We start from the raw sequence: 21949 nt of genomic DNA on the forward strand, positions 1-21949 counted from the left end.
CCCGGATCAGGAGTTTACAGCTTAGCCTCTATGATTCTCCAAAATCTGCGTGCTCTGGATATCCTGACTGCCTGGCAAGGAGGAGCTGGTCCAATCATCGGTGGAAAATGTGGCCTCTGTGTAAACCAAACCGGGCCAAGTAACATGTAACTTAAATCTGTCAAAAGAAAGAGTGAATATTTTTCACCAGGTCAATGAAGCATAGACATTATATTGGACTGATCTATTTCCAGAGTGGGAGACTGGTCTGGTGGGGTGTGCAGAAATGTACTCAGATTTGTCCTTTCCTGTTGTTCCGTCCTCATTCGGATCTATGTTCTTTCCTCTCTTGCAGATCTCTTACCACTCCTTGACTAACTCGGTTTCTCCCTCCCCGGTCCCCAGCTCAGCGTTTAGAATGTGAGCTTCCAGGACAGTGCCAGAGGAGGGAACTGTAAGGGCCCAGGCAGGCCGCCCCAAAATGTACCCCAATGGCATATTGATTATCTTGAATTGAAGCTCCTTGGAAAACAACCAGCAGAACAAGGACACTCAGACCCTCCTCCAACCCCCTGAGAGCAGGACACAAATCTCCCACGTGAAAAATATCCTCCCTGTACTAAGAAGTCAAAAAGACATCCTCCTCACCAGAGTTAGGGACTTTAAAGAAGTCGAGAAAACCGTAGAAACAAACCCTGCTGGGTTTTTTCCTAATCTAGGGTTTCAGCCTAAATTTGCTTAGAATTCCTTACTAACTAAAGCTCCCAAACACCTGATTTCGTTTATCCTGTCAATTTCTCACAAATTTATTGTCTCTTTGTCTAAAATGTAGAAAGACCACCTGCCTTGGTCATTGGGTCTCAATTTCATTATTGGGCCTCCATGCACGTGTAATAAAACTTCGGTTTTCTCTCCTGTTAATCTGCCTGGTATCAATTTAATTCCTAAACCAGCTAGAAGAACCCAGAGGGAAGAAGGAAATTCCTCCCTCCCCTGTACCTCCTTCTCCCTGTGTCTTCACATGGTCTCTCCCATCTGTGCATACATCCCTGGGGTCTCTTTGTGGGCCCAGATTTCCTCATCTTATAACACAACTCAGACTGGATTAGGACCACCCTCGCAGCCTCATTTTAAAGGTCCCATCTCCAAAGACAATCGTGTTCTGTGGTACCGGCATTAGGGCTCCAGCATACGAATTTATGGGGAACACAGTTTAGCCCATAGCAAACTGTGCTTTTCCAAAATGTCAAGGTCATGAAAGTCAAAGAAAGGTAGAAGACCAGAATGTAGGTGTCAAAAGAGGCATGAAAACTAACTTCCACGTGTTCCCTTGGCTGGGTTCCCAGACTAGAAAAAAAAAAAAAAATGCTATCCAAGAAAAAAATGTTTTTCTTTTGTTATAAAGGATTTAGTAACACAATTGGCCTGAATAAGCCCTGTAGCTTATTCCATAATAGCATCGTATCGATGGCAACTTTCTAATTTTGAAAAAACAAAAGTACTGTAGGGGCACCTAGGTGGCTCAGTTGGTTAAACATCTGCCTTCAGCTCAGGTAATGATCCCAGGGTTCTGAGATCGAGTCCCGCATCAGGCTCCCTGCTCAGCAGTGAGCCTGCTTCTCCCTCTGCCCCTGTGCTGTCTCTCTCTCTCAAATAAATAAATAAGATCTTTAAAAAAGAAGTACTGTAGTTATGTGGTAGGAAGTTCTTATTTTTAAGAACCGTACACAAAGTATTTGGGACTATCAGGCAATTGGGTCTGTGACGTAATCTCAGGAAAAAAAATATACAGACAGATGATGGATAGATGATGGATGGATGGATGGATGGAAGCAACTATAAAATGTTAGCTAACACATGAGTGAAGAGTACACAGGAATTCTTAGTCCCGATTGTGCAACTTTTCTGTTAGTCTTTTCAGACCTACAGTTTACAAACTTCCATCAATCCCTGAGTGGTGAAAACCTAACCAGTAGGTACCCGCACGCGGGGGTGGGGGGGCAGTATGTTGGGGGAAGGGCAGGAAGGGGAGGACACCTATCTCAAGCGTCAGGTGGCCCAGCCAGGTAATTAATATCACCCTCATTTTCAGTCTAAGGAAGTGGAGGCACAGAGTGCTTAAGAGTCCTGCCCGGAGTCACTCTGGCTTTGTTAGGGCAGGGCACACCACCAGCGGCCACTCTGGGGTGGGGCGGCCACCCTCACCTCCAGCAGCAGCCTTGGAGGAGGGCCGGTACCCGCAGGGAGGCAGTGGGTTGGGGGAGGTGGGTTGTCAGGCTGGATTTCCAAACCCATGGTTTTCCCTGGGTCCCAAACTTCAGGATTAGCCTCAGCCCCTTCTGGCCCCGCAGAATTTCAGCACACAAGTAAGACAAAATAAATACTTACAAAAAGTAAGCCAACGTGATCCGAACAAAGGGTTTTTATAAACTCGTGAAAAGAGCCCTTATCGGAAAAGGTTTAGGCGGGAGGCAGGCATGGGGGTTGTGACACGTCTGATCACTTCTGCAGGCTCCTGGCAAGCAGTGATCATTAGCAGATTTTGTTCTGGGTAGGCTCAGTGTCAGCTCCACATTATGGGATTTTATGGGATTTATGCATAGAACTTTCCTACAAAGCAAGGTATTATAGGACGGATTAGGCAGTTCCAAGAAGCAAAGGTTCTGGCTCCCCTGTCTTATTTGTTAGCAGATTTTTTGAGGAGGCCCATGATCAGGGGCTCTGTGGCCTCACACCAGAACTCCTATATCCTGCTGACTCTAAAACAAGATACTCGTACAAAAAGATTGAGTAGATTTTTCTTAGTATAAGCTCATTATAGAATGTTAGGAATATGTAAAAAGACCTAAAAAGGAGATGAAAACCACATGCACCTACTATCATCCAGAGACAGCCACAGGTAACGTTTTGATGTATTCTTTTCCTGTCTTCTTTCTGCGTGAGGATGTGTGTGCGTGCATGCAGAGAGAGACAGGGAAAGACAAAGGTCCAGAGCAGGGGGAGAGAGAAGCAGAGAGAATGGGCTCTGCAGTAAACCGAGTTAAATTTGAGGGTCGCCTGGGTGGCTCAGTCGTTAAGTGTCTGCCTTCGGCTCAGGTCATGATCCCAGGGCCCTGGGATCGAGCCCCGCATCGGGCTCCCTGCTCTGCGGGAAGCCTGCTTCTCCCTCTCCCACTGCTTGTGTTCCCTCTCTGGCTGTCTTTCTCTCTGTCAAATAAATAAAACCTTTAAAAAAAAAAAAAAAAACCGAGTTAAATTTGAATTCCATACCTGCCACTCATTGACTCCACGGCCTTGACCAAGCTGCTTGACCTTCCTTTCCATAGCTGTAAACGGGGAATATAGATCCTTCCTCAAAGGAACCGTTTTGATTAAATGAGATTAAAGTCAATGAACATGAGGCATTTAGTATACTGCCCCACACACAGTAAATCCTGACCAAATGGTAACTAAATCAATACGAATATGTACTTTTGGCTTTTTCTTTCCAAATGTGGGATCATGCTGGTGATACAAATGTGTATCCTAACGCTTTAAGGGTTTTACTGCCCTAACTGTGGGAAAACAGACTTCTCTTCCCAGGGAGCTAAAAAAAAAAAAAGTATAAAATTCCTAATTATGCCCTGCTTATTAGACTGACTCTGTAACGAGGTAATATATTGTCAATAGTGTGCATATGATTTGGGGGCTGGGGGGTATTGTTCTTTTTCTTTATAACTGACCACCCCACCATAAACTCAACAAGAGCTTAGAAGATTGGATTATACCATCTGTGTTTCAGCGACACCACCCAAGACTGCACAACTTGGACAAGTTGCTCCTCCCATGTGGGCCTCGGTTTCCTCATCTGTTAAATGGGGACAGCAACAGTGCCCCGGCAGCCGGTGGCCATGACAGCTAAGGGACAAAATCCACACAAAGCACAGAATCTGGTGTCTAATAAGCACTTAGGAAAAAGTAAAATAATAATGATTATTAAGTTTCTTTTTTTTTTTAAGATTTTATTTATTTGTCAGAGAGAAAGAGCACACAAGCAGGGGGAGTGGCAGGCAGAGGGAGAAGCAGGCTCCCCACTGAGCAAGGAGCCAGATGCAAGACTCGATCCCAGGACCTTGGGGTCATGACCTGAGCTGAAGGCAGACGCTTCACCGACTGAGCCACCCAGAAGTCCCTATTATTAATTTTCTTATATTTAAGAGACATAATCTTTATATCATGAATATACGCGCTTCCATTTGTCTATTTCTCTACTCGTATTTTATAAATTGATTAGGGCAACATGCAAAAAGACACTGAAGTAATTGCCCAAACAAGGGCTTTTCGATGATGGAACCAGAGTTGGCAGGAGGGAGCCCTGCGTCCCCACCCACTGAACCACAGCAGGCCGGATGTGGCAAAAGAAACAAGAGTCTGGAGTATCTGGGACGCATATGCAGAACCAAGGGGACAGGCGACCGGGCTCTCTTTGTCATCATAACAAAGAGCACTCTCATAATAAATGGCAGAGATGTAATCAATCTTAAGGCAGGTCCATTGTTGAGAAGCAACAAAGGGGAGGCCCTAGGATCGCAAGTTAGACCCGGAGAGGTCTACCTCCTGCTTGAGAATTTCCAAATGGCCTGAGGCAAGTGACAACCTTTGGAGTCTCAGTGTCCCCATCTGTTAGGACTAAATGAGATATTACATTTGAGCATCTACAAATAGCACCCAGGGCGTGGTGAACATTCAATAAAGGTTAGCTGTTTGTAGGGACTTAAATCCATCACTAGACTCTCATGTCTTACTGCTTTTTTTAAAAAACTCAGTACATTTGGTCTCCCTAGTGATTCTCTACTTCTTATGGTGGACATTAATGTGGACCAGTCCCTATGATCAATTTCCAGAAAGAGGGCAAGAAAACAGCTTCTGTTTTACTGAGGTTCGCACTTCATTTATTTCTTAGGTCTCAAAAGACTGATATTTGCTGGCTCAATGGTGGTAGTCTAGGGCAGAAATTGCCAAACTACAATCCCCAAGGCAAGTTTGGCCCGAGCCTTTTTGTCTAAAGTTTGCGGGTCTCTTAAATGTTTGTAATCAAGACAAGAGTGATATTTCACGATGTGTGAATGATATGAAATTCACATTTCAGTGTCCATAAATAAAGTTTTATTGGCACACAGCCACGATCATGAGAGAGGGCACATCTTTAGCTCTTTACATATTGTCTGTTTACATAATGTCTGTCGCTAGGACAGCAGAGTCCAGCTGCTGCAACAGAGGCTACATGGCCCATAGAGCTGTCTACAGAAAAGGTTTGTGGGGTAAGGATGAAGCACTCCTCGGGCCCCACCTCTGGGCCCGTTCTGGTGCCAGGGAAGGCTTTTTACACCCTGCCACTCAGATATCCCCCACACTCACCTCCCCCCGGTCGGGGACCCTGTCACTCAGGCTCTCCATCCGCCCCACCCAGTCCCAGACTGTGAGTTCCTTGAGGACGTGTTGCCAGGACAAAGGAAAAGAACACCCACTGAGCATCTTCTCTCTGCCAGGTACCAAGCCCTTCAAAGACATCTCTGTAGGTGGTAATTTCCATTTTAGGGATGAGAACACAGAGGCTCAGCTCAGCAAGGCAAAGAGCCAGCCCAAACTCACACAGCAACCAAGTAGGCAGAGCTTAGATTCAAAGCCTGTCATGCCAACCCCAGAGCCACCCTCAGACCAAGACTCCACGCCCTGATTTAGGATTGTGTGACCCACCCGGAGACAGGAGGCAGGAGACAACCGCTGGGTGCCCTCCTGGCCTCCGCCCAAGATTTCTCGGATTACACCCCCACCCCACCCCACCCTGTCTGTGTTCCTGCCACGTGTCCACCTTGGCTGTGGTCTGCGTTTCCACCCAGCCCCAGCAGCTGGAATAAACACGACCTGCCCCAGCGTCCACTCCCATGGAGCCCACAGAACCCACCAGCAAAACCTGCCTGTGTGAGCCAACCACACCCCTGGAGCGGACAGGAGTCGTAACTCCACGGAAAATACTCACCTGTGGGGGGCAGGCTTTCACGGAGGAGAGAAGCCATTCTATCTGCTCTGGGTTTTTGGTTTTGGTTTTTTATATATGTATCCAGTCTCACCAAGGAGAAAAGGGGCCCACCTGGTAAATGTTCTGGATTGGGGTAGGGGGCAGGGTGTTTTATTAGGTTTTTAAAGTCTCCAGCCTTTGCAGACCAAGTGTCCCCCTCCCCACAGGGATCTTCCGCTGTCTGAAGCCTGTTTTGTCCTGTTTCCTTTGGCTGGGCAGGTTCCCCTGGCTAGCTGGCCATCTTACACAGCTCCTTTCCCCCCAGGTGTCCGTCTCCACATAGATGCCCCACCCCCCCACACACACAAGGCAGCCCATCTTAAACTTCACGAAACACTGGTTTCCACTAGACCACGAGGTTTTCCAAATCCAACCCCCTCATTCAACACTGCTAGCTTGTTCTGCTCAGGGCAAAGTTGCCAATGGTCAAATGAAGCAAGCGCGCGCATGTGTGTGTGTGCACGCGCATGTGTGTGTGTGCACGCGCACGTGTGAGCACATCAAGTTATCGCTGCATCCACTCCCGGTTCCCTGCAGGCTGCTCTGGACCCTGCAGCAGGAGCATCTCCCCTACATCCTTCCTCTCTTCACCTCCCAGCAAGGCAGTAATGCCCGCCCCATGAGGGCAGGGACCTTGCTGTCCTTCTCACTACTATCTCTCCACCATCTAGAACAAGGCCTGGCACCCAGTGACTACTCAATAAACAGCTGGTGAATGAATGAATGAATGAATGAATGAATATACATATGAAATCTTTCACTACTTTTGCTTCTGAGGCTTAGTGTTAGAGACTCAGTTTCTTCACTGGGGGAGAGCAGGTCTGACTTCACTTACAAAACACACAAGTAAAAAATGATCAATTTCAAGATGGTGACAGCAGAGCATTAACCCCCACGGGGATCCAGCACCGCTGAGTGGGTCGCACGCCCACCTAGGCAGTCCAACCTCTACCCCTGAGAAGCTCCCAGTCTGTTGTGAGAGTCCCATGTGGAACCAGTTACAGCGCAGTGTGAGTGTGCTGGGAGGGAGGGAAACCCTGGGGTCAAGTGAAGGGACCCTGGGGCCATCTTTGGCTGAGGTGAGGACACTGGGGACCAAGGAGGCAGCTAGGAAGAGTTTCCTGGGGGTAAAAAAAAGTAGCATAGGAGCTAAAGGAAACATTGTGAAACGAATAGGTGTTTCCTTGGCCAGAGAGAAAAGGTCCTAGAGAAAGTGTGCTGGGGCGGAGGGCGGGGGGGGGGGGGTTGTGGGGGTAGAAGGTGACGGGAGGAAATGAGGGAAAGTGCCCAGCCTGGCGAGGTGTTTCAGGAGCCCTGCTCCAGGGCGGTCCAGGAACGCCGCAAAACATAAGCCCCGTAATCTCTGCATGGGGCCAAACTGGCTCCCCAGCAAGATGGAAAGGGCCTGACAAGCAGGGACCATAAAAACAAGAGCTGGTACTCACTGAGCTCCTGGTAGGGGATTTTCCAAGTAGCTGAATCTATCTTCATTGTTATCCACTCTTTACAAATGAGGAAGCTGGGGATGAGGGGCTGGCAGAGCTGGGACTTGAACCAGAGCTGCCGGGCTCTGCTCCTCTCTGACCCAGCACGCTTCACTACCCCGCAAGCCTCCGGACCCGTCCGGGGCAGTCCAGGGAGAGGACCCCACCAGGGTGGGTTGGCTGCAGGATGAACTGAATGGGTGAGTGTACGTACCTCTGCTCCTCCAGCTTCTGTTTTCTTCCCTGTTAGGTATCTGTAGAGCTGCTGAGAGCCACCAACCCAGAACAGCCCAGGAGTGAGGGCTCAGTGCCCTGATAGACCTTAAGGGCAAAGGAAGGAAGGGCTTGCCCAGGAGTGTAAAAGCAAGGGAAACTTCCTGCAGGGCCCGGAAGTAGCAAGGGGCTGCGGACATTGGGTGCCCAACAATCTCCTGCCTGGCCTGCATGCACACTCACGGGCCCCCACCCTAGGATGCTGGTTCTAGTAGTCTAGGCTGGCAGCCCAGGAATCTGCATTTTGACAAGCGCCCAGGTGATCCTACACGCTGTGAGAGACATCCATGGATAAAGGAGACAGAACATGGCATTCGACCAGGGGTTCAAATCCTATCTCCATCTCTTAGCTGTGTGATCTTGGGTGACTTTCTTGACTTCTCTGAGCCTCATAAATAAAAGGCAAGGCTTGATGCCCGTTTATCTTTCCAGCTCTCTGCTGAGATGGTGATAAGCAACAAGCCATGAACATTCGAGTGCTTGGCACCGGGGCTGCAATAGTAAGTAAAGAATAGGGGACCCAGTGGGGGAGGGGGGAGGGACACATTTACAGGCTGGTGGCCTATCCAAGGCCAGCAAGTTTCCCTGCTAGTTACAGGGGAGGCTCTCCTGGGGGCCCACCTCTAACCCTGATGCCCGGCTGGCTCTGGGCTGGAAGGCAGCTCGGCTCTGGGCTGGAAGGCAGCTCTAGAACTGCCCAGCTGGGTCCTTGCACCTCCTGTGCCCGCCCTGCACCAGGAGAGCTGAGTCATGGAAAAAGTTAGTTCTCCAGGCTACAGCTCACCCCCCACTCCATCAAACCCACAAAGGCTCCTTTCACTGATTTTGGTTGGGGGGGGGGTGGCTGGCTGTGGGGCCCTCTCCCTGGGCTGGGATGTGAAATTTCAAACTTTGCCCTGGAGTTAAATTCCCCACCCCTTGCCCCCAAGGAAACTAAGGGAGGAGGGGTACCAAGAGCAAAGGACAAGGGATGGGAGAGGCGGGAGGGCGGGGGGGGGGGGGGGGCCTGTCTCGTGCAGTTCTCACTAAAGCCAAGCCACAGGGACCCTCTGGACACCCCCCAGCCCAGTGCCCCCTCAACCTCATCTTCCTGGGGACCAGATTGGGGGTGGGGCACAGAGGAGGTGACAGACAGCACCCCTCTGGGCAGCTGATAATGGAAGAAGCCTGAGGCCCACAGAGATGGCAGGCCCACAAAACCCACATCCTGAAGGTAGGACAAGTAGGAAAAGGGGTCTGCTTCTCAGCCAGAAGCCAATCCCCACCCCCTTTTAGGACTGCCTGACTTGTTCCTTTTTATTCTGCTTTCCCCCCAAAGCTGATGGCTGGGAGAGGGAAGCGGCCCCTCCCTTGTGGCCTTCCGTGAGTCACCTGGATATGCTGTGCCTGTTTCCTCCTGCATTAAACGGCTGGGATGGCACCCATCTCTGCAGGCAGTCTCATTTCTGAAATCAGAATATGTAAAGGGCCCGATACCCTGGAGGTTAATGTGGGTCCTCAACCTCCTGTCTGCCTCCTGCCCGCCCTCCATCCTAAAGACACATGCAGGGGAAACATAAGCAGGACCCAGTGGTCCCCCAGCCAGTCTGGCGTCAGAATGGGGCAGGTAGATTGGGGACCAGGGGGCACGGGTGAACATTCCACAGTGTTTATGAGTGGCTTAACGTCTCTGTGCTGGTTTTCTCCTCGGTCAAGCAGCAGGCACATGCGGAGGTGGGGCTATGATCTTCGCAGGCCCTTTTAGGCTTGGAGTGTTGCCCTGATGTAGGAGAAAAGTCTGGAAGCAAAAGGAGAGCTGGTGAGTGAGCTGGAACAGGGGAGGCCACCGCTGGGGCAGCTCGGAGGCGCAATGTCGCAGGCAGGCCACTAGGCGGCCCCGAGGATAACAGATGACAGATGACAACAGGCTGAGTGCTGGCTTCCAGCTCCAGATTTCCCCAGCGTCTTATTAGCAGGCCCGCTGACACCAGGCGTGACTGGGTAGAAACGGCCTGTCTCTCTCGGGTTGGGATTTCTTTTCCATTTTTAGAGACCTCCAAGGTGGGAGGGTGCAGGCACTCTGACGGAGTCCTGCCTTTTGCCATGGTCTGGGAGTCAGATGAAGACAAGGCCTACCCTTGGGTCACACTTTGAAAGGGTTGCATGGAGACGGGAGGCAGTCTCATCCCCACTCTCTCCTCCCCTTGCGCCTGAGTGGGGTGGTGTTGGGGGAGAAATCAGGTCTGTATTCGAATCCCTCCTTCCTGTAGTTTCTGGCTGGGTAACCAGGAAAATGGAGATACTACAACCCTATTGCAAGGTCAGTGGGAGGATTAAATGTCAGAATATAAGCCCTCCGTGTAGAAGCTCTCTTCCAACCCCACTCTTGCAGTGGCTCTCCAGATGATGAGTTGCCCAATTCACCTGGAAGGAAGATCCTCACCTGCAGAACTTCTCCCCCTAACTAGAGAGCCTTTGGCGGGAAGGTCATCCGCAGCCACTGCCCGCCCCCCCCCTCCCCAAATCAGCTTTTCTGAAAGCTACTCTCTCACCGGGATCCTCAGCAGAACTCCCAGGTGGAGCACTGAACAACCTGATTCCAGTGTACCCAGCCCTGCTGAATCAGAACGTCTGGGGGTGAGGCCCGGCTTCCTCGCCCCAACAAGCCTGGCTGGAGAACTCCTGCCCCAGATTACAAAGTAGATCCCTGGCTCATCCTCTCACCTCCTGGCCTGGGACAGTCAGGGTCAGTGGGAGGCAAGTCCCATCAGCACTTCTAACTGGGGCTGCTTTTGTGTGACTCACTTCCCAGACTTCCTGCAACAGACATCTCTAAATAGCAGGGTCCCACCCTGAAGCACAGGAGACACTCTCCCCAGGGAGAGGGCAGGAGGTGAGAAGGTGGATGCAGGCTAGGGCAGCCCAAGGAGACCCAAAGACAGAAGTCGAAGCCTGCAGGGAGGAGGGGGCTCCCGCCCAGGGCATCTTGTTTACAGGCTTTTGTTACTAAAGAAATTGCTGTCAGTCAAGGTAATTCTACCCCAGATGAGCAATAAATATGCTCCCAGCTAATCTTATGGGGATTTTATTGGCACCTTGGGGGCAGAGGTTCCTTCACCCGGCTCACCCCCTCCTCTCAAAGCAAAATCCTGCTTCCCAGCTGCCCCCCACCCCCACCCCAGCAACAAGAAGGACCCGGGCAGACTAAGAAAGTGCACTCTTAAGTGAAGACAGTAGGCGTCTGGGCAAAGGGCGGGAGTGGTTTCCTGGTCCTACCTGGAGGCAGGGGGTGACCAAATAGCCTGAAATAACCCCGGGTCGACCTGGTTGGATCAAAGCGTGCGCGAGCTCCCCCGGGCCTGCCCCGCGCGCAGGACCCGGCACCTGGCCGGCGGGCGCCCCAGCTCGGGGAGACCGCGGCCCGGGCCAGGAGGACTGTCTCGGGGAGGGAGCCGGTTCGCAGGAGTCGGTTCCAGCGTGTTCGAGTTACTGCCGCGAGCCCTCAGGGACACCGCGGGCAAGTCCCGGCTTGCAGAGAGGGGAGCCAGCCGGGGAGAGCGCGAGTCGGAGCGAGCCCGTGTGCGCGCCCGCGCGCGCGCCCCGCACTGCGCGGGGGGAGGGGAGGCCGCGGCAGCCACTCAGAGGAACGGTAGTGAAGCCTCCGAACAACTTTAACTGTCAATCAGACTTAATGGGGTATTAAAAAAAATGGGGAGGGGGGAGGAAAGGGCAGCCCTCTCGCTCCGCGCCGCTGCTGCCCCGGGAGCGAATGAATAAGGCGGCGCTGACGAGGGCGTCCGATCCACACGCGCTCCGCACCCGGGCCCTCTCCAAGTTGGAAAGGACAAAAAGAAGGCAATAAATGCTAACAAGGGAGAGAAAGGGAGCCGGATCGAGCGGCAACTCCCGGCCTCTGCTGGGAGAGGGAGGGCGAGAGCCGGAGAGAGCGAGCGCGCGCGAGGGCGAGCCATGCACGTAAAGAAACTGACACCCGGACCCCCCACTTCTCCTGCACGTTGCTGGCAATCAGATCGCGTTTAAGCAATTTCCTGAGCCCAAGAATAGCAATGAGTCGGGAGACTTTCGCGGGCTGAAATTGGGAGCTCCAAGCACTCTCCCCCCACCACTTTTTTTTTTTTTTCCTGGAGAAGGGGTGGGGGGGCGCTACAATTTGGAAACGGCATTTTTTTTTTTTAATCTTGCACTTTGAAACCGCGGGACTGTAGCAGGGTGCGCGCGTGTGGTTGGTGCCTTTTTTTTCCCCCCTGCCTAAACTCCTCTGTCAGCCTGTAAACATTACCTGAGAATTCCCCAGCCGAAACGGCTGCTGGGGCAAGAAACTTCTTGTTAGAACTTTCCACCTCCGGCTTCCCCTCCAGCCCTCTTACTGTCCCAACCTTCTCAGACGCTTTTTCTCCTCCCGAGGAGGATTTATCTTTTTTTTTTTTTTTTTCTCACCCGGTGTTTTGCATTTGGGAAGAGGTGATTTCAAGAGTGGCCAGGTGGGACGCCTCCCCCCTTAATTCGGTTTATTTATTATTGTTTGGGGTGTTTTCTTTTTTAATTCCTGTTTTGCTCGGTCCGGGGAGTTTCGCCCCCCTGCCCGGCTCCGCGGCGCGGAGGATGGTGTGGAAACGGCTGGGCGCGTTGGTGGTGTTCCCTCTGCAGATGATCTATCTGGTGGCCAAAGCAGCCGTCGGACTGGTGCTGCCCGCCAAGCTGCGGGACCTGTCGCGGGAGAACGTCCTCATCACGGGAGGCGGGAGAGGCATCGGGCGCCAGCTCGCTCGCGAGTTCGCAGAACGCGGCGCCAGAAAGGTACCGGGCACTGCGACTCCAGGGGGTGGGGGCTGAAGGTGAGGGGGACGCCCACCTGCTGCCGCAGCCGGAACCCGCGCCGGGGAGAGTCGCCGGCCATCCTACTTCTCGGCGCCACCCGCGCGTGCTGAGCTAGTCAGTTTCACCTTGTAAATTTCCCGGGCACCAGGCTGTCTTTTTTGGCAGGTCCGGAGCTGGTCTGCTCCTTTGGGGTCGGTGGCTGTCTGGCCGTTCACCCCCACCCCGAAACCGAGGGGACCCACCCATTTCCCATATTCCTCCCTCCCAAAGGAAGGTGTTGTGTTTTCCCCCCTTTGCCTTTCCCCCATTGCCACCACCCTGGTGAGTGCAGGGTGTGCGCGCTCCTGGGTAGAGCTGGGAGCCGCCTGCTAGCTGGCTTCGTATTTTCCTTGGCAACCCGCTTCCCAGCCCCAACCTGGGCGGCTGCAGTTCTGGAGGCACGAAGAGAGGGGATACTCGGTTTGGGTTTGAGAGGGGGGAGCGGTCTTGGATGTCTAGCCCGCGGGACAAGCTCTCCCACGCCCAGGTGTTTGGAAATCTAGAAAGAGGGTGACAGGGGTAACCAGCAGCTGATAAAGAGCCCTTGTTCTCACCTTCAACCCTGCCCCCTCCCCCCAGATACAGCCCCAGAGGGGATCCCTCCCCATTAAATGAGGGGGTGGCACTGTGGGGAGGGCCCTCCTTCCCCAGGGCTGCCTTTAGCTTTTTGGTGGTTACAGCATCTCTTCCTCTGGTTTTCCCAGACCTGGTGCCTGAGAGTGGGGAGGGTGAGCCGGCTGTCACCCAACTCTGACCCAAGCCAGGCTGACTCACCCGGTGACTAGAGCAAAGGAGAGAAAGACTGGAGGCTGGCAGGCTGGCCCTGTGAGGAGGAAGAGCAAAAACAGGGAATTAGTTTGAAACTTGTTGGGGGGTGGGGGGGGTGAAAGGGCCAGCAAAGCCAGCTGATCTGACATGGAGCCACATACCTAGGGGATTAAGTAAATACGTACTGTAGGATAGCAAACCTGCCTGTAATTCCAGGTTGCTTTTGTTTTGTTAAATACTGCCCTGAGATTTACAATTCCTCCGGGGTGGCTCAGACTGGGACTGAACTTTGGAGCCTGAACTATCAACCAAAGCCGATGGCAGATTAACTCTTCCCCTGCCGGGCCAGTGTGGGGGAGGGGAGGACCCTGGTGGCCTTGCTAGCTGGAGTCTGCTTGTCCCTGGGTCCTGCTTCTCCTTGGGTGGTTTGGACAGCTGCTTGACCTTGCAGTTGGAAGGGTAGTTCGGAAGTGTTTTTAACCCTTGGACACACTGAAAAAGGAGAAGTAAGAGTTGTTCTCAGCAGTTTCATTTCCTTGGGGTGATGCCCCATTGGAGGGTTCCCAAAGCCCTTTGTGGAGGGGGATCAGGAGGTGTCCTTGTAGGGGTATGTGAGGTTTGGGACAGTCGCGTGTGATTGTCATTCCTTAGCTGTCTGCATCCCGCAGAAACTTTCTTCCGACTCTTCCAGCTGGCCCAAGTCCTGGTCTCTTTTACTGCTTTTGTAACTGGCTGCAGTAGGTTTACGAAGAACTCTTTTAGTCAATCTGGAAAAACTTGACTGACTATAAACAATCCTAAATTAAAGAAGTATATGGCATTGGCGGCGGCGAGGGCTGGGGGGCGAGGGGGTGGCGGTTAGTAAAATAGTGCCGAGTGGCACCCTGCAATTTCATACACTGGGAGCTGTGTCCCACCTGACTTGGAATGGACATTCTCTTCCAGGGAATAAACTCAGGGCCAATGAGAAATATGTCTTAAATTGATATCGGGTCACCAGAAATGGGATCCATGGAGGCCTGTGAAACTTCCAGTGCCATTCATGCTGGGTTTAGTCATCAGCCCTCAGGATGAACCAGAGTGCTCCCTATAACTCGTAACTGTCTGACCAATTACTAAAGCTACTTTTTAATGAGCCCTCCACTTGCTGCCATGGTGGGGAATTTGGAATCTGCCTGAGTCCGTCTGGGGCCCTGGGACAATCCCAAGCCAGGAGTGTTTGGGGGCCCATTGGGCTTGGGGACAGAGGGCCCTTCGTTGTGGAGTGGGGAGTTGGAGGCCGCATCTGAGAGCCCTTCCAACCTGGATTTGGGTGGGATTGGATCTGGAGGGGGAAGGCCCCCAAAAGGGAAAGAAGGAAGGAAGACCAGAGCCTCGGCCGACAGATGGCGTATCCAGAAGAGAAGTCCGCTTACCTTTGGGAAAGAGTGACAACCCAGCTTCCCATAATGACCTTGGGCAATATTTGTGGGTGGGAGTGTGCCTTAGGCTGCAAAGGTGACCCAAAGGAGGGTTTTTCTTAAAGGGACACAAAGGCTCCAGGAGTTGGAAAGTGCCTCACCTGGAGACATCTGTCCTTACCCACAACATACGGAGGTTAACCGAGGCAGGGCCACCATGGTTAGGGTCTCCAAGGGGAAGGTTGCTGCTGGGTTATTCCCACTACACTCTTTTTTTTTTTTTTTTTTAATTTTCTGTGCCCCCTGGAATTCCTCCCACAAAAGCTTTCACAGAGCTTGGGCCCATCCCTCTTCCCCTCAAGGCTCCTGGCTAGCTAGTCAGCTGGCACAGCCTCCAAAGCCTCTGACTTTGACCGGGTTTTAGCAGGGGCCCCTGGGAGGAGGAGAAGTGGACTATGGTATTCGAAGTGGCTTTTACAGCTTTTGCTCCAGTATGAGGCAAGTGGCTAGACTAAAGTCCTGGGCTGCAATTGCAGGCCCGTGGAGACAGGGGCAACAGATGAGGGCCGAGTCCAAACATGAAGGAGGGGTGCAGCTGGGACTCAGGGACCCCTTCATTTCCGGGAGGCAGTATGAGAGCTGGCTGAGAGTTGCATCTGCTTGGCTGTTACTGAGTTTACAATATGTGGGTCGAGAGCCTTGTTCCTAAAGCAGCTAGCCAGGAACTAGTCCTTTATGTAGATTTGTGAATCCTATTCTCCTGCCCCATCCGTTCAGCAAGTCCCACCTCCTTCCCGTTCCTGACGCTGGGGCAGGCCCAGGTCCATCGATGCCACGATGACCGGCTGGTTCACCGAACCTGCTTGAGGTGTCTGTCAGGTGTTTGGCACGGCTCTAGGCATGGAGGGGGTGGGGGGGTGAGTGGGTACAACAAAGACGAATAAAGACCCAGAGACATGGCTGGGTGCTCAGAGTCAAGGCACAAATTACAGTATGTATTCGTTTCTTCTGGCCGCGTAACAAATTACCACTAACTTGATGACTTAGAACAGGAATTTGCTCTCTCTGAGTTACTGAAGCCAGAAGTCTGAAATCCAGGTGTTATCAGGGCCCTGCTCCCTATAAGGACTCGATGGGAGACTCCTTCCTTGCTTCTTCCAGCTCTGTGGCTCCTGGTGTTCCTTGGCTTGTGGTGGAACCTCTCCAGTCTCTGCCTCCTCATGGGGCCTTAACCTCTGTCTCTGTCCAACTCTATGTCCTGTCCTCTCCTTATAAGGATACCAGTCAATGGGTAATGAAGCCTCAACCAGTAATGAGGCTTAACTAATTACAACTCCAAAACCCTATTTCCAAATGAGGTCACATTCAGAGGTTCTAAATGGGCTTGAAGTGCTCACTGGTGGTGGGGGGGGGACACTACGTAGTGGGAGCCCAGTAGAGCTGTTAATCCATAACAAAGGCTCACAGAAGGCTTCATGAAGGAGGTGGCATTTGAGTCAAGAGTTCCAAGTAGAAGGGATGTGAAAAGATCACTCCAGGTGCAAGAAACCACCTGATCAAAGACTATGTACCCCACTGGAATTGGGGAAGGGAGGCGGAAGGCAAAGAAGGACAGTATTGTACTGTGGGATAGAGAGCTGGGGAGGTAAGCAAGAAGTTAGTATCTCGGACCCTGAGTCAGGCCAGTACAGATGAGAACAGGAAAAAGGAGGAAGAGAGGAGAGGGGTCCAGACAGGGATTCTTGTGGGACCCAGAGCCACCAGGACGAAACAGCTTATTAAACAATGATGTGTGAAGGTCACAAAAAAGGGGGTGCTATGGGAGACAGCAATGGCCCATTTCCCCCGCCCTCACCCTGAATGCAGACTTGGCTGGAAGTTCCTGGGGAAAGGACCAGGCTCCTGTTTGATGCGGCTTGGAGCAAGAAGGTAGACCACCTGTCCTTCCTGTGGCATCTAGGGAAAGTCTTTCAGCTTGGAGCATCAGGTCCTTGGGTTTCAAACAATGGGCCTTGCACTTTGGGCCGTGTTATGAATGGGCAAACACCTCCCTCCCACTGCCCCACCCACTTCCCGTGGGGGGCCAGGCGCAGAACTGTGGAGCTATCCCAGCTGTGGCCTGGCGTCCCTGGGCTGGGAGGCAGAGACTGGGTTCTAGACCCAGCTCTGCTACAACCCTAGGAAAGTAACTACCTTCTCTGGGCAGCCGCTGAGAAGCACACCTATAAAATGAGAGAGCACACAATGACCCCTAAGATCCTGGCATGCCTTAAAGGTGTCATATCATGGATCAGCCATCCCAGGAAAGCAACACATTGCCAAGCTTCCCAAGCTGGGAGGAAGAGACCTCTTCAGAACACATTTGTCCTCTTCCCTGCTGATCTCAGCCTTTCTTGCTAGTCCTCAGATCCCATTGACCGAAAAAGCAGCAGCTTGGTGTTGGGAAACATGCCTACAGTGGGTAGGAGGCTCACTCCCACTGCTCAACTATCTCAGCAGCCTCCAGCGAGCTGTCAGCCATGGGTTTATTTCAACTCTTATAGAAGATATTAATATTGTCAACCTATAGCTTTCAGGAGATCAAGAGGCCCAAATTCCCCAACTAGCATATCAAGGAGAACTTCCAGCTTTTATCCTAAAGTCACCCAATTGTCTTTTAGGGCTTTAGAGCATGCTCACTAGATCTGGTGATACTGAGCTCAGTTGACAAGTTCATGTTCGGTCTACAGCCCATCCGCGAATCTTCGCTTACACTCCAGGCTCTCCTGAGCTTCAAGCTTCTCAGAGCCTCTGGCTCTGATCCCTGCCCAGAGCCCTCTGATCTCTCTATCCTTATGGTTACTTTCCCTGCTCCATTTCCAGCTTGTTATTTGTCAAGGTCATCACTGAGAAATCTCAGCCAGATTTAGGAGAAGGTAGCCCTGGGCCATCTTTTTCTACCTGGGAAAGCTCTCTGGTTGTCCCAGTCACTGCAACTTGTCCTAGAAGGACCTTGTCCCAACCTGCCACCACCATCAGAATCCCACAGGGTTCTGGGCATTGGCACAGGAACGATTCCAGACCCAACATATTCTCCTTTATCCTTGTGCAAAAGCACGACCGCACCTAGAATATTAGAAGAGGCTTGCCTGGTTGTTGCCTTCAAAAGACACAATCTAAAAATACATCAAGTATATAAGATATTTGAAAGGAAACATTTGAAACCTATTATTCAGATGAACCATGAAGGTCAGGAAATATTAAAGCCCAATGAAAAGGAAAGAGTGGAATCTGTTTAGACACTAGCATTCTCAGATGGACACGTGTCCACGGCGGGACCAGTGCGGGAGGGATTTGAGCTCCAAAAATCCGAGTACTCTGGATTCGCAAAAAGAGAGCGCCAAATACCAGAACGGGTTCGCCTATGAGTGGTGGGTGGGAACTCATTCATTCATTCATCCATTCACTCGTTCATTCACTCAACAAACGGCACTGGGGATACAGTAATGAGCAGACAAAAATCCCTAGCCATGTAAACAGCGGACAGTTTAGGGAGGAGGACAGACAGATAATAAACAAGAGACATAAAATGGAGAGCACATGAGGTCGTATTAAGTGCTACTGGGAAACCCAAGGAGGCAAAGCAGACCAAGAGAACCTAGTGGGAAAGGCAGGAGTAGCAGCATTCCAGGCAGGCCAGGGGTGGGGGTGGTGCAGGGCAGGGGGTGGGGAGCAGGGCGGGGCAGGTGGGAATCAATCTCACGAACTGGCTTTGGCTTTGAAGCTGAGTGAAGCTGGGGGCAGCTGGAGGGTTTTGAGCAGAGAAGTCCGCCAGGTCCTGATCTGTTCTTCCCGATGCCTCCGGCAAGGAATGCTAAGCAGCTTGAGGGGGACCTGGCTCTGGGTAATTGTGACTCGGTCAGATGGGTCCATCGATTCAGCGAGCTAGGCCTTGGAGCTCCCGCAGGCAAGCACATAAACGAGGTTCCCTCCCAGTGGCACTTAACGGTCTGTGACGACTATTTCTAGGTTGCCAGCCCCTGATGCTTTGGAAAGATGAACCAACTCCAGCAAGATGACTTTAATGGTAATAAAGATTAACTCCCCCCATCCCCACCCCCCCAAAATAAAATAAAAGCAAATGTATTGGTGCCCAGAGTGAAGGAGACACTTTTCTGTTCCACTTGGTCGAAGGACTTCTGGAGCACTGTGGTCAGTATTGGTCAACACTTTGAGAGAGTCCTTGAGCCTCTGGATGGTGTCCAGGAAGCGGGCTCAGGATGACAAGGACTAGAAGCCATGGCTGAGGTTGGATGGCAAATCCATGGGTGTTTAGTTGACGACTTCAGCGACCTGGTCCAGGTGGGATGGTGGGCCGCACCAGGCAGTGGGGAGAGCTCGGGGGTGGGGACTGGGCTCCCGCCCCAGGAATGTCTGCCTGCCCTCTGGAGCCTTCTGCAACCCAGCGGGCTGCTCTTTAAGTGAGTATGCCGTGGATTCCTGCAACGGGGAGGTTAGGTTCTGGGTGACCACCTGGGTCCCTTCCACCCTTTAGGTTCCATGCCTCCTTGTTAGCAGGGTAACCTCAGTGAGGACAGTAACCCAGGCAGGGGCCGGAGGAGAAGATACCAGCATCCATCAACCAAGGCCCAAAAGAGGACAGCTCTTCTCCACATGACTTCCCCAATGGCCTTCAGAGGTTCTGTCATTCCTTCCAAAACCTGGGGTTTTTCAGGGTGTTGGAGAGAGGACGGGAGGGTGCGGGGCAGGCCCCCGTTCACATCCTTCACACCGACCTTGAGTCATAACTCAGACCCTGCGACACCCTAACTGGATGCTGAGGGCCTCCTTGGGCTCCTGGTGGTCCCGGTGACTGCCATCTGCAGCTGGGTGACTGTTGTACTAAGGTGACAGGTACTGTCCCCCCACATGACTGTGACACCGTATGTGACAGTGGTACTGTCCCCCACATCACTGTGATAGTCTTCATGACAGTTCAGTGCTTTTTCACACCCACTGTCTTGCCCGTGCCCGGAGTCAGGTGTGATCAGCCACCCATTTGTCAGATTCGGGTTAAGTGAGTAGCCCCGGATGCTTGGCCAAAGGCAGGCTTTGAATTATTCCTAGCTTAGAAACGAGGCCCTTTGCCGTGAGGACCGATCATCTCAGCCTGGCCCCGCCTGCCCCAGTCAGGGTTACAGAGGGGTGGAGAGACAAGGTGTTCAATAGTAGGGACCAGTACACAGAGGGTTCTGAACAGAGGACTGATAAGCTGTACCGGAGTCAACAGGATGGGCTGGGGATGGAGTGAGTTCGTGTCCCCTTTACAAAAGTAGTTTTTTAAGCACCGAGTAACAGTATTTGCATACAATGAATGGGATGCTTGCCAAAGGGTTAAGGTAGTCAGTGGTTATCAGGGTTTGCTTTCAACAACCAACTGATAAGCAGGAAAACAACACAGTTGTACTTCATTTGGATAACCAGGGTAACACCTCAAATATGCAAGGAGCTAGATTTGCAGGAAGAGTGAATGCTAGCAACTTCCAGTTAATCCTGAGGCTACCCAGCTGGATCCTCCCAAGTGACCCAGAGCTTTGATGGTACAGAGAAGGGAGCAATCACTGTATTAGGGGAAATCTTAGAAGACTTCTTGAAGGAAGTGGCAACTGAGGGATTTGTAGTAAGTCTTAATCTTTTGCTGTTTGTAGAACCCTTTGAGGACCTGAAGAAAGTATAAACCCCGTCCTAAGAATACATGATACACATTTTTTAAACTTCTGTGGGGTCCTTGGATGCCCCTGATGCCTATCCCAGCCACGGGTTAAGAAGTTTGGTGCTAGATCTAATCACAATCCATCTAAGTCCCTCAGGCTTGGATTCCTGTGGAGGACTAGAGCTCATAGCACAGTCAGGGGCCCCTCTGGGGTCCTGTGACCCAGAAACCAGAGCCAAGCCCAGGTGGACAACACAGATTTGTGGCCTGGTGGTGCTTAATGCCAACAAGAGTAACCCGAAACGGGCCACCCGGCCCAAGCCTTTCTGACTCGATTGACCATCCCCTGCTTTGGGGAACGCAATGTTGAATTCCCTTTTCAGTGGCCTTTCAGGGAAGTGGCTAGAAAAGCATTCTGATCGTGAATGATATGATCACTTTGTCCACATCTGAAACATACTCCTGGGGAGTTGTTTACAGGTCATGGTCTCCTATCTGTATGCCTCATTCTACAGGCCTTTGGCCCATCTGGGCCCCAGCAGCCCCCAAGGCAGGCCCCAATACCATTTGAGGTTCTAGGACCCAGTTTTCAGACTGGGTTCCAGAGCATCCGAGGGGTTCCAAGAAGGTGGAACCACATGGGAGGTGGAGAAAATAGGGTTCGGAGGGGCCCCCAACCTCCATTTAACTAGATCAGCTTCACTTCTGTTTAATACTTTTGAATTCCCATAAAATTCTTGTGTGCATTTTGAAAGAATGTCATTACTTTAAAGAAAAAACATAGCTTAAAAATAGCTGTTCCAGGAAATGCTCAGGACACCCTCCTCTCCCCAGTTGATCCTCACTTGGGTGTGTCACATGTCATCTCAATAGGTCCTCAATCTTTGGCTCTTTTTTTTTAAGATTTTGTTTATTTATTTGTCAGAGAGAGCACAAACAGGGGGAGCGGCAGGCAGAGGGAGAAGCTGGCTCTCTGTTGAGCAAGGAACCCAATGCGGGACTCAATCCTAGGACCCTGGGATCATGACTTGAGCCGAAGACAGATGCTTAACCAACTGAGCTACCCAGGCGTCCCCTCAATCTCTGGCTCTTTACTCCAAGGTGAGGAAGCTTATGCACTGACAGGTCCTCATCTGAGCCGGTTCCTTTGCCCTACAGGAGAGAGACCCCCACCACTCCCACCCCAGGCGCCTGGAACCCCGGGCCCTGCTCAGCCCTCAGCCAGGGCCCCTCCACCACCACTAGGGCATCCGTGAGCTAGAAACCCTAATTTCTCAACCAGGATTGAGACGGCCTCCCAAATTCAGCATCCAGCCCTGAAGGCATGTGATTTGGTCACCCCAGCCCCAGAGCCCAGGACTGATCCACGGGCTGTGTCCCAGCCATGTCACAGCTGCTATGGCGTTTTGAGAGGGAGAGGCCAGCCTACTGGCCACAG

At 52.0% G+C, this 21949-nt stretch overlaps 1 protein-coding gene across 3 annotated transcripts in view; it reads left to right on the forward strand.

Annotated features, from left to right (window-relative positions):
* Nucleotides 1-10371: 10371 nt before the first annotated feature.
* DHRS3 (dehydrogenase/reductase 3) overlaps nt 10372-21949 on the forward strand; it is a 37937-nt gene continuing 26359 nt past the window's right edge. The window contains exons 1-2 of one of the 3 annotated variants that reach the window (XM_032393360.1): nt 10372-10803; nt 12442-12591. In XM_032393360.1, coding sequence (XP_032249251.1) covers nt 12442-12591 — 150 coding nt within the window. In that variant the 5' untranslated portion in view covers nt 10372-10803. Of the gene's footprint in view, nt 10804-11544; nt 12592-21949 lie in introns of those variants that run through there. The other 2 variants (XM_032393357.1, XM_032393349.1) reach the window with 2 other exon arrangements.

This window comes from Phoca vitulina, unplaced genomic scaffold (genome assembly GCF_004348235.1).
Source record: "Phoca vitulina isolate PV1807 unplaced genomic scaffold, GSC_HSeal_1.0 scaffold2, whole genome shotgun sequence".
Lineage (NCBI taxonomy): Eukaryota > Metazoa > Chordata > Mammalia > Carnivora > Phocidae > Phoca > Phoca vitulina.